Genomic DNA, 16883 nt, shown 5'->3' with positions numbered 1-16883 from the left:
AGCCTCGGGCACCTGAGCCAGCCTTGGGCACCTGAGCACCTGGGCTGGCCTCGGACACCTGAGCCAGCCTCGGGCACCTGCGGGGGCACCTGTGCCCGCCTATGGGCACCTGAGCCAGCCTCGGGCATCTGCGGGGCACCTGCGCCCACCTGAGAGCACCCGAGAGCACCTGAGAGCACCTGAGAGCACCTGAGAGCACCTGCGCCTGCCTGCGCCGACCAGTGCCCACCTATGGGCACCTGCGCCCACCTGCACCCACCTGCACCCACCTATGGGCCCCTGAGAGCACCTGAAAGCACCTGAGCTGGCCTCGGGGCACCTGTGGCCACCTGAGAGCACCTGCACCCACCTGGCACAGCCCCAGGTGTGCCCTGGGCATCCCCGGCTGCCTCTGGGCGCATTTTGGGGCTCCCCAGGTGCCCCCAGGTGCCCCCAGGTGCACCCCTGCCCCTCTCCAGGTGCGCCCCAGCCCCCCCTGGTGCCCCTCAGGTCTATCTCAGTCCCACAGGTGCCCCCAGCTGCCCCCCAGGTGTGTTTTAAGCCCCCCAGCTGCCCCCCAGGTACCCCCAGGTGCATCCCTGCCTCCCCCAGGTGCCCCCCAGCCCCCCCAGGTACCCGCCAGGTGCCCCCCCAGGTGTGTTTTAGGCCCCCCTAGGTGCCCCCAGCCCCCCCAGGTGCCCCCAGGTGTGTTTTAAGCCCCCCAGGTGCCCCCCAGGTGCCCCCAGGTGCCCCCCAGGTGCCCCCCAGGTGCCCCCCAGGTGTGTTTTAGGCCCCCCAGGTGCCCCCAGGTGCCCCCCAGCCCCCCCAGGTGCCCGCAGGTGCCCCCCAGGTGTGTTTTAAGCCCCCCTGGTGCCCCCAGGTGTGTTTTAGGCCCCCCCAGGTGCCCCCCAGGTGTGTTTTAAGGCCCCCAGGTGCCCCCAGGTGCTCCCAGGTGCCCCCCAGGTGTGTTTTAAGCCCCCCAGGTGCCCCCCAGGTGTGTTTTAAGCCCCCCTGGTGCCCCCAGGTGTGTTTTAGGCCCCCCCAGGTGCCCCCCAGGTGTGCCCAGGTGCCCCCAGGTGTGTCCCAGCCCCCCAGGTACCCCTAGGTGTGTTTTAAGCCCCCCAGGTGCCCCTCAGGTACCCCCAGGTGTGTTTTAAGCCCCCCAGGTGCCCGCAGGTGCCCCCAGGTGTGTTTTAAGCCCCCCAGGTGCCCCCCAGGTGCCCCCCAGGTGCCCCCCAGGTGTGTTTTAAGCCCCCCAGGTGCCCCTCAGGTACCCCCAGGTACCTTCTCGAGCCGTTCGGCGGCCGCGTCGTCGCCGCCGTCCAGCAGCCGCTGCAGGCGCCGCTCCTCGTCCAGCAGCCGCAGGCGCTTGGTGTCGGCGCGGAGCACGGCCTGGACGGCCGGGGTGTCATCGGCCAGCACCTCTGGGGGACAGGTGGGCACAGGTGAGCGACAGGTGGGCACAGGTGGGCACAGAGCATGGCTGGGGTGTCATCGGCCAGCACCTCTGGGGGACAGGTGGGCACAGGTGAGCGACAGGTGGGCACAGGTGGGCACAGAGCACGGCCTGGACGGCCGGGGTGTCATCGGCCAGCACCTCTGGGGGACAGGTGGGCACAGGTGAGCGACAGGTGGGCACAGGTGAGGGACAGGTGGGCACAGAGCACGGCCGGGGTGTCATCGGCCAGCACCTCTGGGGGACAGGTGGGCACAGGTGAGCGACAGGTGGGCACAGGTGGGCACAGAGTACGGCCTGGACGGCCGGGGTGTCATCGGCCAGCACCTCTGGGGGACAGGTGGGCACAGGTGAGCGACAGGTGGGCACAGGTGGGCACAGAGCACGGCCTGGACGGCCGGGGTGTCATCGGCCAGCACCTCTGGGGGACAGGTGGGCACAGGTGAGCGACAGGTGGGCACAGGTGGGCACAGAGCATGGCTGGGGTGTCATCGGCCAGCACCTCTGGGGGACAGGTGGGCACAGGTGAGCGACAGGTGGGCACAGGTGGGCACAGAGCACGGCCTGGACGGCCGGGGTGTCATCGGCCAGCACCTCTGGGGGACAGGTGGGCACAGGTGAGCGACAGGTGGGCACAGGTGAGGGACAGGTGGGCACAGAGCACGGCCGGGGTGTCATCGGCCAGCACCTCTGGGGGACAGGTGGGCACAGGTGAGCGACAGGTGGGCACAGGTGGGCACAGAGTACGGCCTGGACGGCCGGGGTGTCATCGGCCAGCACCTCTGGGGGACAGGTGGGCACAGGTGAGCGACAGGTGGGCACAGGTGGGCACAGAGCACGGCCTGGACGGCCGGGGTGTCATCGGCCAGCACCTCTGGGGGACAGGTGGGCACAGGTGAGCGACAGGTGGGCACAGGTGGGCACAGAGCACGGCCGGGGTGTCATCGGCCAGCACCTCTGGGGGACAGGTGGGCACAGGTGAGCGACAGGTGGGCACAGGTGGGCACAGAGTACGGCCTGGACGGCCGGGGTGTCATCGGCCAGCACCTCTGGGGGACAGGTGGGCACAGGTAAGGGACAGGTGGGCACAGGTGGGCACAGGTGAGGAACAAGGAAGGGACAGGTGGGCACAGGTGAGGCACGGGTGGGCACAGGGGAGCCCAGGTGAGGCACGGAGGAGACACAGGTGTGTCCCAGGTGTGTCCCAGGCCACCCAGGTGCCCCCCAGTTGCCCCCCAGGTATGTCCAACTGCCCCCCAGGTATGTCCAGGTGCCCCCCTGGGGCCCCCAGGTGCCCCCCAGGTGTGTCCCAGACCCCCAGGTGCCCCCTAGGTGTGTCCAGGTGCCCTCCACGTGCCCCCCAGGTATGTCCCAGACCCCCCAGGTGTGTCCAGGTGCCCCCAGGTGCCCTCCAGTGCCCCCCAGGTGTGTCCCAGCCCCCCCAGGTGCCCCCCAGGTGCCCCCTGGTGCCCCCCAGGTGTGTCCCAGCCCCCCAGGTGCCCCCAGGTGTGCCCAGGTGCCCCCCAGGTGCCCTCCAGTGCCCCCCAGGTGTGTCCCAGCCCCCCCAGGTGCCCCCCAGGTGCCCCCTGGTGCCCCCCAGGTGTGTCCCAGCCCCCCAGGTGCCCCCAGGTGTGCCCAGGTGCCCCCCAGGTGCCCCCAGGTGCCCCCAGGTGCCCCCCAGGTGTGCCCAGGTGCCCCCAGGTGTGTTTTAAGCCCCCCAGGTGCCCCCCAGGTGCCCCCCAGGTGTGCCCAGGTGCCCCCCAGGTGCCCCCCAGGTGTGCCCAGGTGCCCCCCAGGTGCCCCCCAGGTGTGCCCAGGTGCCCCCAGGTGTGTTTTAAGCCCCCCAGGTGCCCCCCAGGTGCCCCCCAGGTGCGCCCACCCTGCTCGCAGAGCAGCACGTCGATGTTGGGCGGGATGCTCAGGGCCCGGTTGGCGATGTGCTTCAGCAGCGTCGTCTTCCCCTTCCTGCCCCAAAAACGCCGGGATTCACCCCAAATCCCGGCCCCGGCGAGGCCGAGGGGGGGGGGGGGGCCAGGGGGACGGGGGAGCCCCAAAAGGCCGGGATTTGGCCCCAAATCCGCACCCGTTGGGCCCCACGAGGCCGTAGCGGCGCCCGGCCACGATGTAAAGGTCGGCGTTGACGAAGAGCTCCTTGCCGTGAGCCGAGATGCTGAACTGCTCCAGCTGGGAAAAACGGGGGGAAAACCGGGGAAATCGGGAAAAACGGGGGGGAAACGGGGGGAAAACGGGGAAATGGGGAAAAACGGGGGGAAACGGGGGGAAAACGGGGGGGAAAACGGGGAAATCGGGAAAAACGGGGGGAAAAACGGGGGGGAAACGGGGGGGAAACGGGGGGAAAAACGGGGAAATCGGGAAAAACGGGGGGGAAACGGGGGGAAAAACGGGGAAATGGGGAAAAACGGGGGGGGAAACGGGGGGAAAAACGGGGGGGAAACGGGGAAATGGGGAAAAACGGGGGGGAAACAGGGGGAAAAAACGGGGAAATGGGGAAAAACGGGGGGAAAACGGGGGGAAAAACGGGGGGGAAACGGGGAAATGGGGAAAAACGGGGGGGAAACAGGGGGAAAAACGGGGAAATGGGGAAAAAACGGGGAAATGGGGAAAAACGGGGGGGAAACGGGGAAAAACGGGGAAATGGGGAAAAACGGGGGGAAAACGGGGGGAAAACGGGGAAATGGGGAAAAACGGGGGGGAAACGGGGGGAAAACGGGGAAATGGGGAAAAACGGGGAAATGGGGAAAAACGGGGGGAAAAACGGGGAAATGGGGAAAAACGGGGGGGAAAACGGGGAGAAAAACGGGGAAATGGGGAAAAACGGGGAAATGGGGAAAAACGGGGGGAAAACGGGGGGGAAATGGGGAGAAAAACGGGGGGGGAAAACGGGGAAATGGGGAAAAACGGGGAAAAACGGGGAAATGGGGAAAAACGGGGGGGAAACGGGGGGGAAAACGGGGAAATGGGGAAAAACGGGGAGAAAAACGGGGAAATCGGGGAAAATGGGAATAAAGGGGAAAAATGGGAATGGGGAAAAACGGGAATGGGGGGGAAAACGGGGAAATTGGGAAAAAGGGGAATGGGGAAAAATGGGGGGAATGGGGAAACGGGGGAAAAATGGGGGAAATCGGGAAAAATGGGAATGGGGAAAAATGGGAAAAAATATGGGGGAAATGGGGCAAAAACAGGGGAAATCGGGAAAAATGGGAGTGGGGAAAAATGGGAAATGGGGAAAAATAGGGAAAACGGGGAAAAGAGAGAGAAATGGGGAAGAAGGGGGAAAAATGGGGGAATGGGGAAATGGGGAAAAAACGGGGCAAATGGGGAGAAAGAAAAAATTGGGAGAAAAGGGGGAAAAACAGAAAAAAAACGGGAAAAAAGGGTGGAAAAGGGGGAAAAGGGGGAAAAAGGAGAAAAAGCAGAATAAAATAGGCAATAATGGGAAAAAAAAAAGGAGAAATGGGGAAAAATGGGGGGAAAAAAGGGAAAAATGGGGAAAAATAGAGAAAAAAAGGGAAATAATGAGAAAAATTGGGAGAAACAGGGAAAGAATGGGAAGAATGGGATCAGGGAAACACCTGGGATCCCTCAGGGCTGGGAAAACCCCCCTTTCCTGGAATGGTTTGGTCTCGTTGCCCCCCCGTTTCCCCACATAATGGTCCGTCCCAGCCTCCCCCTTTTTGGGCTCCCCCAGGAGATTTTGGGGCATTTCCAGGAGGATTTTTGGGGTCTCGGGGCAGCTTTGGGAACCCCCTGAAGGATTTGGGGAGTCCAGGGGGAATTCTGAGCAGTCCCAGCAGGGATTTGGGGTGATTCAGGAAGGTTTTGGGGGTGATTCGGGGGGGTTTTGGTTTCCCAGGTGGATTTTGGGGCTCCCCAGGTGGATTTTGGGGCTCCCAGGGAGGATTTTGGGGCTCCCCAGGTAAATTTTGGGGCTCCCCAGATAAATTTTGCGGCTCCCCAGGTGAATTTTGGGGCTCCCGAGCCAGATTTTGGGGCTCCCAGGGAGGATTTTGGGGCTCCCAGGTGGATTTTGGAGCTCCCAGGGAGGATTTTGGGGTTCCCAAAGAGGATTTTGGGGCTCCCAGTTGAATTTTGGAGCTCCCCAGGCGAATTTTGGGGCTCCCAAGGTAAATTTTGGTGCTCCCAGGTGAATTTTGGGGCTCCCGAGGCAGATTTTGGGGCTCCCAGGTGAATTTTGGGGCTCCCACGTGAATTTTGGTGCTCCCAGGGAGGATTTTGGCGCTCCCAGGGAGGATTTTGGTGCTCCCAGTTGGATTTTGGGGCTCCCAGGTGGGATTTGGGGCTCCCAGGATAATTTTGGTGCTCCCAGCTGGATTTTGGGGCTCCCAGGTGGGATTTGGGGCTCCCAGGATAATTTTGGTGCTCCCAGGATAATTTTGGTGCTCCCAGGTGAATTTTGGGGCTCCCAGCTGGGATTTTGGTGCTCCCAGGATAATTTTGGGGCTCCCAGTTGGATTTTGGTGCTCCCAGTTGGATTTTGGGGCTCCCAGGTGGATTTTGCTGCTCCCAGGATAATTTTGGGGCTCCCAGGTGGGATTTGGGGCTCCCAGGATAATTTTGGTGCTCCCAAGGCAGATTTTGGTGCTCCCAGCTGGGATTTTGGTGCTCCCAGTTGGATTTTGGGGCTCCCAGGTGGGATTTTGGTGCTCCCAGGATAATTTTGGGGCTCCCAGGATAATTTTGAGGCTTCCCAGGTGGATTTTGGGGCTCCCAGGATAATTTTGGTGCTCCCAGGTGGATTTTGGTGCTCCCAGGTGGATTTTGGGGCTCCCAGGATAATTTTGGGGCTCCCAGGATAATTTTGAGGCTTCCCAGGTGGATTTTGGGGCTCCCAGGATAATTTTGGTGCTCCCAGGATAATTTTGGTGCTCCCAGTTGGATTTTGGGGCTCCCAGTTGGATTTTGGGGCTCCCCGCTGGGATTTTGGTGCTCCCAGGATAATTTTGGTGCTCCCAGGATAATTTTGGGGCTCCCAGCTGGATTTTGGGGCTCCCTGCTGGGATTTGGGGCTCACCTTGATGTCGGAGGCGTTCTCCAGCATGGCCTGGCGCGAGGAGAGCTCGGCCTGGCACACGGCGAAGTCGCCGTCCCCCGAGGCGGCCGCCGCCCGCAGCGAGGCCACCTGCCGCTGGAACTCGGCCTGGGCGGGGCCGGGGAGGGGCGGGGTCACCGGGAGGCCACGCCCACCGGGAGGCCACGCCCGCCTGGAGGCCACGCCCGCCTGGAGGCCACGCCCACCGGGAGGCCCCACCCACCTGGAGGCCACGCCCACCTGGAGGCCACGCCCGCCTGGAGGCCACGCCCACCATGAGCCCACACCCACCCGGAGGCCACGCCCACCAGGAGGCCACGCCCACCAGGAGGCCACGCCCACCTGCAGGCCCCACCCACCTGGAGGCCCCACCCACCTGGAGGCCACGCCCACCTGGAGGGTGCACCAACCTGGAGGCCACGCCCACCATGAGCCCACACCCACCCGGAGGCCACGCCCACCTGCAGGCTCCGCCCACCTGGAGGCCACACCCACCCGGAGGCCACGCCCACCATGAGCCCACGGCCACCATGAGCCCACGCCCACCCGGATGCCACGCCCACCTGCAGGCCACACCCACCTGCAGGCTCCACCCACCTGGAGGCCACGCCCCCCCCAAAGGCCACGCCCACCTGCAGCCCCCACCCACCTGGCGGCCACGCCCACCCGGAGGCCACGCCCACCGTGTGGCCACGCCCCCAAAAGCCTAGCCACGCCCACCTGTGCGCACCCCGTGGAGCCACGCCCCCAACAAGCCACGCCCCCACCTGGAGGCCACGCCCATTGTTAGGCCACACCCACTCTGAAGCCACTCCCCTTGTGCCACACCCACAAAGCCACGCCTTTCTAAACCACGCCCCCAATTCCAAGCCCCGCCCCCAAAGTCCAAGCCCCACCCCCCCGGCCCCGCCCCCCACCTGCTTCTTCATCTTCTTCTTCTCCTTTTTGCTGACTCGGCCGTCCGGCCCCGCCCGCGGCCCCGCCCCCTCCTCGTCCTCCTGCCAGGGACCCCAAAAATCCCCCCAGGGACCCCAAAAATCATCCCAGGGATCCCAAAATACCCCCAAAACCACCCCTGGGACCCCAAAACTCCTCAGGGACCCCAAAAATCCCCCCAGGGACCCCAAAAATCCTCAGGGACCCCAAAAATCATCCCAGGGATCCCAAAATACCCCCAAAACCACCCCTGGGACCCCAAAACTCCTCAGGGACCCCAAAAATCCCCCCAGGGACCCCAAAAATCCTCAGGGACCCCAAAAACCAGCCCAGGGACCCCAAAATACCCCCAAAACCATACCAGGCACCCCAAAACTCCTCAGGGACCCCAAAACCACCCCACAGACCCCCAAGCCATGCCAGGGACCCCAAAAATCCCCCCAGGGACCCCAAAAATCATCCCAGGGATCCCAAAATACCCCCAAAACCACCCCAGGGACCCCAAAAATCCCCCCAGGGACCCCAAAAATCCTCAGGGACCCCAAAACCAGCCCAGGGACCCCAAAATACCCCCAAAACCATACCAGGCACCCCAAAACTCCTCAGGGACCCCAAAATCACCCCACGGACCCCAAAGCCATCCCAGGGACCCCAAAAATTACCCCAGGGACCCCAGAAATCACCTCAGGGATCCCAAAATACCCCCAAAACCACCCCAGGCACCTCAAAACCACCCCAGGGACCCCAAAATATCCCCAAAACCACCCCAGGGACCCCAAAACTCCTCAGGCACCCCAAAACCACTGCAGGGACCCCAAAACCACCCTCAGGGACCCCCAAAAATGCCCCAGGGACCCCAAAACCACCTCAGGGACCCCCAAACCAGCCCAGGGACCCCAAAACTCCTCAGGGACCCCCAAAACACCCCCAAAACCACCCCAGGGACCCCAAAAATCCTCAGGGACCCCAAAATCCCCCCAGGCACCCCAAAATCGGACCCCCAGCCCCCCCCACTCACGTTCTCGCTTCCCTTCCGGGCCCCTTCCTCCTCCTCCTCCTCCTCCTCCTCTTCCTCCCTCAGAGCCGGGATCTCCTTCTGCCACAAAATGGGGTCAAAAACCCCAATTTTGGGGTCTCACCCTCCCGCAAAAACCCCCCAAAACCCCAAAAACCCCCAAAAAACCCAAAAAAAACCCCCCAAAAACCCCAAAACCCCCAATTTTCCCCCCATTTTACCTTCGTGCCTTTGGCCTCCTCGGAGCCTTCGGCCTCATCCTCGCTGGGGGATTTGCCCTGAGGATTTTGGGGCCAAAATTTGGGGTCATTTGGGGTAATTTGGGGTCATTTGGGGGGAATTTGGGGGAATTGGGGGGAATTTGGGGGCATTTGGGGGAATTTGGGGGAATTTGGGGTAATTTGGGGTAATTTGGGGTCATTTGGGGGGAATGTGGGGGAATTTGGGGGATTTTGGGGGAATTTGGGGGAATTTGGGGGGTTTTGGGGGGGAATTTGGGGGAGATTTGGGGAATTTGGGGGAATTTGGGGTCATTTGGGGGATTTTGGGGGAATTTGGGGTATTTCAGGGTTGCCACCCCCAAAAGTAGGAAACAAAAAACCCCAAAAAGGAGGGAAAAGCCCCAAAATCTCGCACCTGCCGCTTCCCTTTGGGCCTCTCGTTCCTGCGGCTCTTCCTCCTCCGGGCGCCCTCCTCTTCCTCCTGCCGGGAGCCGTTTTGGGGCTTTTTCGGGGGATTTTGGGGCTCCCCGAGGGGTTAAAAAGGGATTTTTTTAAGGGGTTTTTAAGGGTTTTTAGTGAGGTTTTTTTAAGGGATTTTTAAGGGTTTTTTTAAGGAATTTTTAAGGGTTTTTTAAGGGTTTTTTAAGGGTTTTTAAAGGGTTTCTTAAAGATCTTTTAAAGATTTTTTGAGGGTTTTTTAAAAGTTTTTTAAGGGATTTTTAAGGGATTTTTAAAGGTTTTTTAAGGGTTCCTTTAAGGAGTTTTTTAAGGGTTTTTTAAGGGTTTTTCAGGGTTTTTTAAGGGTTTTTTAAGGGTTTTTTAAAGGGTTTTTTAAAGGTTTTTTAAGGGATTTTTAAGGGTTTTTTAAGGGTTTGTTAAGGGATTTTTAAGGGTTCTTTTAAAGGTTTTTTAAGGGATTTTTAAGGGTTTTTTAAAGGGTTTTTTTAAGGGATTTTTAAGGGTTTTTTAAGGGTTTGTTAAGGGATTTTTAAGGGTTCTTTTAAACGTTTTTTAAGGATTTTTAAAGGGTTTTTTTAAAGGTTTTTTAAGGGATTTTTAAGGGTTTTTTAAAGGGTTTTTTTAAGGGATTTTTAAGGGTTTTTTAAGGGTTTGTTAAGGGATTTTTAAGGGTTCTTTTAAACGTTTTTTAAGGATTTTTAAAGGGTTTTTTTAAAGGTTTTTTAAGGGATTTTTAAGGGTTTTTTAAAGGGTTTTTTCTCAGGAATTCAGGAAATTTTTTGAAATTATTTTGAATTTTTCCCGCATTTTTTGGGGTTTTTCCAAGGACTTTGAGATTTTTTAAGAGGTTTTCTAAGGGTTTTTTAAGGGTTGTTTAAGGGTTTTTTTAAAAGTTTTTAATGAGTTTTTTAAAGGTTTATTAGGGGATTTTTAGGAGTTTTTAAGGGATTTTTAAGGGTTTTTTAAGAGATTTTTAAGGATTTTTAAAGGTTTTTTAAGGGTTTTTTAAAGGTTTTTTAAGGGTTTTTAAAGGGTTTTATTAAAAGGCTTTTTAAGAGTTTTTTAAAGGTTTTTTAAAGGATTTTTTAAGGGATTTTTAAAGGGTTTTTAAAGAGTTTAATAAGAGATTTTTAAAGGGTTTTTTAAAGGATTTTTTAAGAGATTTTTAAAGGGTTTTTAAACAGCTTTTTAGGGTTTTTTTAAAGGGTTTTTTAAAAGGTTTTTTAAGGCATTTTTAAGGCTTTTTAAAGGGATTTTTAAGGCTTTTTAAAAGGAATTTTAAAGGTTTTTAAAAGATTTTTTAAGACTTTTTTAAGAGATTTTTAAGAGATTTTTAAGGGTTTTTAAAGGTTTTTTAAGGGATTTTTAAGGGTTTTTTAAAGAGTTTTTAAGGGATTTTTAAAGGTTCTCTTAAAGGGTTTTTTTTTTCCCAAAAATCCAGGAAATTATTTGGAATTATTCTCAATTTTTCCCCCATTTTTTGGGGTTTTTTTCCCGGGATTTTGGGCTCTTTGGAACCCCGGGCCGGCCCCACCTCGGCGCTTTTCCCTTTTGGGGTTTTCTCCTCCTCCTCCTCCTCCTCGTCCTCGCTCAGCTCCCGGCTCAGCGCAGCAAAGACGTTCCCACCCTACAAAAAACACCCCAAAAAACCCCAAACTCGTCACGTTTCACCCCAAAATCCCAGCCAGCCCCACCCTGAACCCCCCAAACCGCCCAAATTTGGGGTTTTTATTCCGTTTTTTCCCCCTTTTTCCTTTTTTTGGGGCCGTTCCTATAAAATCCCCATTTCTGGGGGGTTTCTCCCACTCGTTTTGGGGCTTTTCCCCCTCATTTGGGGTTTTTTCCCCTCGTTTTGGGGCTTTTCCCCCTCATTTTAGGGTTTTTTCCCCTCGTTTTGGAGTTGTTTCCCTCATTTTGGGTTTTTTTCTCTCTTTTTGGGTTTTTTTTTCCTCATTTTGGGTTTTTTTCCCCTCATTTTGGGGTTTTTCCCCCTCATTTTGGGCTTGTTTCCCTCATTTTGGGTTTTTTTCTCTCTTTTGGGGTTTTTTTTTCCTCATTTTGGGTTTTTTTTCCCCTCATTTGGGGATTTTTTTCCCTCCTTTTGGGGTTTTTTTCCTCCTTTTGGGGTTTTTTCCCCTCATTTTGGGTTTTTTTCTCACCTTTTGGGGTTTTTTTCCTCATTCTGGGTTTTTTTCCCCTCATTTTGGGTTTTTTCCCCTCATTTCAGGTTTTCCCCCCTCATTTGGGGTTTTTCCCCCTCGTTTTGGGGCTTTTTCTCCTTGTTTTGGGATTGTTTCCCTCATTTGGGGGTTTTTCCCCCCATTTTGGGTTTTTTCCCCTCGTTTTGGGTTTCTCCCCCAGTTCCAGCCTCCTTTTCCCTCATTTTGGGTTTTCTCCCCTCGCTTTGGGGTTTTCCCCCTCATTTTGGGGTTTTTCCCCCTCATTTTGGGGTTGTTTCCCTCATTTTGGGGGTTTCCTATCTCATTTTAGGCTTTTTTTTCCCTCTCTTCAGGTTTTTCCCCTCATTTTAGGTCTTTTCCCCTCATTTTGGGTTTTTTTCCCCTCGTTTTGGGGCTTTTTCCCCTCATTTTGGGTTTTTTCCCTCATTTTGGGTTTTTTCCCCCGCCTTTTAGGTTTTTTTCCCCTCATTTTTGTTTTTTTTTCCCCCATTTTGGGGTTTTTCCTCCTCGTTTTGGGTTTTTTTCCCCTCTTTTGGGCTTTTTCCCTCATTTTGGGGTTGTTTCCCTCATTTGGGGTTTTTCCCCTCATTTTGGGGTTTTTCCCCTCATTTTGGGTTTTTTTCCCCTCGCTTTGGGGTTTTCCCCTCCTTTTGGGTTTTTTTCTCCTCACTTTGGGGTTTTTCCCCTCATTTTGGGTTCTTTCCCTTCATTTTGGCATTTTTTTCCTCATTTTGGGGTTTTCTTCCCTCATTCTGAGTTTTTTCCTTCATTTTGGGATTTTTCCCCTCACTTTGGGTTTTTTTCCCCTCACTTTGGGTTTTTTTCCCCTTGTTTCACGTTTTTTTTCTCCTTGTTTCGGGGTTCTCATTTTGGGGTTTTTTCCCCGCATTTTCGGCTTTTTTCCCCTCGTTTTGGGTTTGTTTCCCCTCATTTTGGGATATTTTTCCCCTCTTTTGGGCTTTTTCCCTCATTTTGGGGTTGTTTCCCTCATTTGGGGTTTTTCCCCTCATTTTGGGATTTTTTCCCCTCATTTTGGGTTTTTTTCCCTTCGCTTTGGGGTTTTTCCCCTCCTTTTGGGTTTTTTTCTCCTCACTTTGGGGTTTTTTCCCCTCATTTTGGGTTCTTTCCCTTCATTTTGGCATTTTTTTCCTCATTTTGGAGTTTTCTTCCCTCATTCTGAGTTTTTTCCTTCATTTTGGGATTTTTCCCCTCACTTTGGGTTTTTTTCCCCTCACTTTGGGTTTTTTTCCCCTCATTTTGGTTTTTTTCCCCTCATTTTGGGTTTTTTTTCCCCTCATTTTGGGTTTTTTTCCCCTTGTTTCACAGTTTTTTTTCTCCTTGTTTTGGGGTTCTCATTTTGGGGTTTTTTCCCCGCATTTTCAGCTTTTTTCCCCTCGTTTTGGGTTTGTTTCCCTCATTTTGGGATATTTTTCCCCTCATTTTGGGTTTTTTCCCCTCATTTTGGGTTTTTTCCCCTCATTTCAGGTTTTCCCCCCCTCATTTGGGGTTTTTTCCCCTCGTTTTGGGGCTTTTTCTCCTTGTTTTGGGATTGTTTCCCTCATTTTGGTGTTTTTTCCCTCATTTTGGGGTTTTTCCCCCCATTTTGTGTTTTTTCCCCTCGTTTTGGGGTTTCTCCCCCAGTTCCAGCCTCCTTTTCCCTCATTTTGGGTTTTCTCCCCTCGCTTCGGGGTTTTCCCCCTCATTTTGGGGTTGTTTCCCTCATTTTGGGGTTTTCCTATCTCATTTTAGGCTTTTTTTCCCTCTCTTCAGGTTTTTCCCCTCATTTTAGGTCTTTTCCCCTCATTTTGGGGTTTTTTCCCCTCATTTTGGGGCTTTTTCCCCTCATTTTGGGTTTTTTCCCTCATTTTGGGTTTTTTCCCCGCCTTTTAGGTTTTTTTCCCCTCATTTTTGATTTTTTTCCCCCATTTGGGGGTTTTTCCTCCTCGTTTTGGGTTTTTTTCCCCTCTTTTGGGCTTTTTCCCTCATTTTGGGGTTGTTTCCCTCATTTGGGGTTTTTCCCCTCATTTTGGGATTTTTTCCCCTCATTTTGGGTTTTTTCCCCTTGCTTTGGGGTTTTCCCCTCCTTTTGGGTTTTTTTCTCCTCACTTTGGGGTTTTTCCCCTCATTTTGGGTTCTTTCCCTTCATTTTGGCATTTTTTTCCTCATTTTGGGGTTTTCTTCCCTCATTCTGAGTTTTTTCCTTCATTTTGGGATTTTTCCCCTCACTTTGGGTTTTTTTCCCCTCACTTTGGGTTTTTTTCCCCTCATTTTGGGTTTTTTTCCCCTCATTTTGGGATTTTTCCCCTCATTTTGGGTTTTTTTCCCCTTGTTTCACGTTTTTTTTCTCCTTGCTTTGGGGTTCTCATTTCGGGGTTTTTTCCCCGCATTTTCGGCTTTTTTCCCCTCGTTTTGGGTTTGTTTCCCCTCATTTTGGGATATTTTTCCCCTCATTTTGGGCTTTTTCCCCCCTCACTTTGGGATCCTCCTTTCCCCCCCCCCTCCCCCTCACTCCCCGCCCCTCCCCCCACTCCCAGCCCCCCCCCCCTCCCCCCTCACCTTCCTCCTCCTCCCTCCTTTCCGCGCCGCCGGAACTGCGGGAACATTTCGGGAAAGGGGGGGAGGGGGGGTCACTGAGGGCTCAGAACCCCCCCCCAGGGACCCCCCAAATTCCCCTCCTGGACCTTCCTCCTCCTCCTCCTCCTCCTCCTCGTCCTCGGCGGCCGCCAGGGCCCGGAGCCGCCGGCTCAGCTCGGCCTCCTCGGGCTCGGGCTCCGCGCCCCGGGGCCGCCGCGGCTCCTTGCGGCGCTCCCGCCTCTTCCGGGAGCCCTGCGGGGGTTGGGGACCCTTCATGAGCGCCCAGCAGCCCTTAATTAGCGCCCAGCGGCCCTTAATTAGCGCCCAGCGGCCCTTAATGAGCCTCTGCTCGCCGCTCGTTAGCGGCCTGCCCGGGGGGGAGCCGGGTTGGGGGAGGCTCCGCCCGCTTGGGCCACGCCCCTTTAAGCCCCTCCCACTCCGGCCGCACCCGATTTAAGCCCCGCCCACTTAGGCCACACCCAATTTGGCTCCTCCCACTGAAGCCACACCCCTCTAAGCCCCTCCCACTCTGACCACACCCGATTTAAGCCCCGCCCACTTAGGCCACACCCAATTTGGCTCCTCCCACTGAAGCCACGCCCCTCTAAGCCCCTCCCACTCTGGCCACACCCGATTTAAGCCCCGCCCGCTTAGGCCACACCCAATTTGGCTCCTCCCACTGAAGCCACGCCCCTCTAAGCCCCTCCCACTCTGGCCACACCCAATTTAAGCCCCGCCCGCTTAGGCCACACCCAATTTGGCTCCTCCCACTGAAGCCACACCCCTCTAAGCCCCTCCCATGCCGGCCACCCCCAATTTAAGCCACGCCTACTCTGGCCACACCCATTTAAGCTCCTCCCATGTTGACCACACCTCTCTAAGCCCCTCCCACTCTGACCACACCCAAAATCAGCCCCTCCCACTTAGGCCACACCCAATTTAGCTCCTCCCACCCCTGGCCACGCCCCTCCAAGCCCCTCCCACTCCGACCACGCCCATTTAAGCCCCTCCCACCCAGGCCACGCCCATTTAAGCCCCTCCCATTCTCCACAAACCCCTTTAAGCCCCTCCCACTCCGGCCACACCCAAAATAAGCCCCTCCCACTCTGGCCACACCCAAATTAAGCCACACCCACACTGGCCACACCCCTCTAAGTCCCTCCCACTCTGACCACACCCAAAATAAGCCCCTCCCACTTAGGCCGCACCCAATTTAGCTCCTCCCAGCCGGGCCATGCCCCTCCAAGCCCCTCCCACTCTGACCGCACCCAAACCAAGCCCCTCCCACTCTCCACAAACCCCTTTAAGCCCCTCCCACTCCGGCCACGCCCCTCTAAGCCCCTCCCAATCTAAACCACACCCAGTTTAAGCTCCTCCCACTCTGACCACACCCAACTTAGGCCCCTCCCACTCTGGCCACACCCAAATTAAGCCACACCCACAGCGGCCACACCCCTCTAAGTCCCTCCCACTCTGACCACACCCAACTCAGGCCCCTCCCACTGACCCCACCCTTTCCTCCCTCCCCTCAAGCCCCTCCCCTTCCGCCCTTAAGCCCCACCCACCCCAACCCCACCCCTTTAAGCCCCACCCCCCTCAACCCCCCTCCCCCCTCGGCTCCTCCCCAAGCCCCGCCCCCCTCATTAACCCCTCCCTAATTAACCTGGGGCGGGGGCAGCCCCTCCTTCTCAGGGGCCGGGGGGGCCTCGGCCGGCGCCGCCTTCTCCTCCTCCGCCAGCTCCTCGAAAAACTGGGGGGAATTCGGGCGATTTTGGGGCCGCTCCGGAGCTCCGGGGAGGGGCCCCAGGAATTGGGGGAGGGGCCGGGGTCAAAGGTCAGGGGTCACTCACGGATTTTTTGCCTTTCCGGTCCTTCCTGCCCTTCTTGACCGGTTGGTCTGGGTGGGGGGGAGGGGAGGGAGGGAGGAAATGGGGTCTGGGGTGCCCCAAAATCCGAGGATTTGTGGCAAAAGCCCTCCCCGGAATTTGGGGTTTGGTCCTTCAGCGCAGCCCGGACCCCACAAAGGGGGGGATTCCTCCCCAAAAGGGACGGGTTTGCCCCAAAAAAGGGGAGGTCTCCCCTCACAGAAAGGGGGGCTCACCCTCCTCCCCAAATCCCCAAATCCCGGGGGTCCCATCTTGGGGTCTCCCCCCAAATCCCAGGGGCCTTGTCCCAGGGTTTCCCCCCAAATCCCGAGGCCCCATCCAGGGGTCCCCCCTCAGTCCCAGGAGTCCCATCCCGGGCTCTCCCCTCAATCCTGGGGGTCTCCCCTTCCTCTCCCCCCATCCTGGGGATCCTGAGGGGTCCCGTCCCGGGGTCCCCCCTCAGTCCCGGGTGTCCCATCCCGGGCTCTCCCCCCAAATCCCGGGGTGCCATCCCCGGGTCCCCCCCTCAGCCCGGGGGTCTCACCCTCCTACCCCCCCCCCAGTCCCGGGGGTCCCATCTCGGAGTCTCCCCCCAAATCCCGGGGGTCCCGGGGGTCTCCCCTTCCCCTCCCCCCATCCTGGGGATCCTGAGGGGTCCCGTCCCGGGGTTCCCCCCAAATCCCCCGGGTCCTGTCCCGGGGTCCCCCCCCTCAGTCCCCGGAGTCCCATTCCGGGCTCTCCCCCCAAATCCCGGGGTCCCGTCCCGGGGTTCCCTCTCAGCCCGGGGGTCTCACCCTCCTCCCCCCCCCAATCCCGGGGGTCCCATCCCGGGGTCCCCCCCCTCAGCCCCGGGGGTCCCATCCCGGGGGTCCCGGCGGTCTCACCCTCCTCCCCCTCCCCAATCCCGGGGGTCCCATCCCGGGGTCCCCCCCTCAGTCCCGGGGTCCCATCCCGGGGGTCTCACCCTCCTCCCCCCCCTTCCATTCCTCCTGCTTGGCCCCCGCCGGCCGCGCTCCCTTCGGCATGGCCGGGCACCGCGCTCTGCGCATGCGCCGCCACCGCCGAACCGCGCCTCTTCCGGGCCGGGCCGCCGCTTCCCATTGGTCCGCGCCGCCGCAAGCCCCGCC

General features: G+C 57.3%; 1 protein-coding gene across 1 annotated transcript in view; it reads right to left on the bottom strand.

The window, feature by feature from the left end:
* ABCF1 (ATP binding cassette subfamily F member 1) overlaps window positions 1–16805 on the bottom strand; it is a 28561-nt gene extending 11756 nt beyond the window's left edge. The window contains exons 1-14 of the mRNA XM_068998651.1: window positions 16721–16805; window positions 15742–15788; window positions 15555–15641; window positions 13999–14143; window positions 13874–13908; window positions 10672–10764; window positions 9094–9159; window positions 8679–8735; window positions 8461–8538; window positions 7424–7504; window positions 6489–6614; window positions 3519–3619; window positions 3315–3400; window positions 1264–1403 (exon numbers count right to left, since the gene is read on the bottom strand). Of these exons, the coding sequence (XP_068854752.1) occupies window positions 1264–1403; window positions 3315–3400; window positions 3519–3619; window positions 6489–6614; window positions 7424–7504; window positions 8461–8538; window positions 8679–8735; window positions 9094–9159; window positions 10672–10764; window positions 13874–13908; window positions 13999–14143; window positions 15555–15641; window positions 15742–15788; window positions 16721–16805 (1227 nt within the window). The remainder of the gene's footprint in view (window positions 1–1263; window positions 1404–3314; window positions 3401–3518; window positions 3620–6488; window positions 6615–7423; window positions 7505–8460; window positions 8539–8678; window positions 8736–9093; window positions 9160–10671; window positions 10765–13873; window positions 13909–13998; window positions 14144–15554; window positions 15642–15741; window positions 15789–16720) is intronic.
* Window positions 16806–16883: the final 78 nt, after the last annotated feature.

Source organism: Aphelocoma coerulescens, unplaced genomic scaffold, assembly GCF_041296385.1.
Source record: "Aphelocoma coerulescens isolate FSJ_1873_10779 unplaced genomic scaffold, UR_Acoe_1.0 HiC_scaffold_140, whole genome shotgun sequence".
NCBI lineage: Eukaryota > Metazoa > Chordata > Aves > Passeriformes > Corvidae > Aphelocoma > Aphelocoma coerulescens.
Note: the sequence above shows the minus strand (reverse complement) of the source record. Positions and strands in the feature narration are given on the sequence as shown.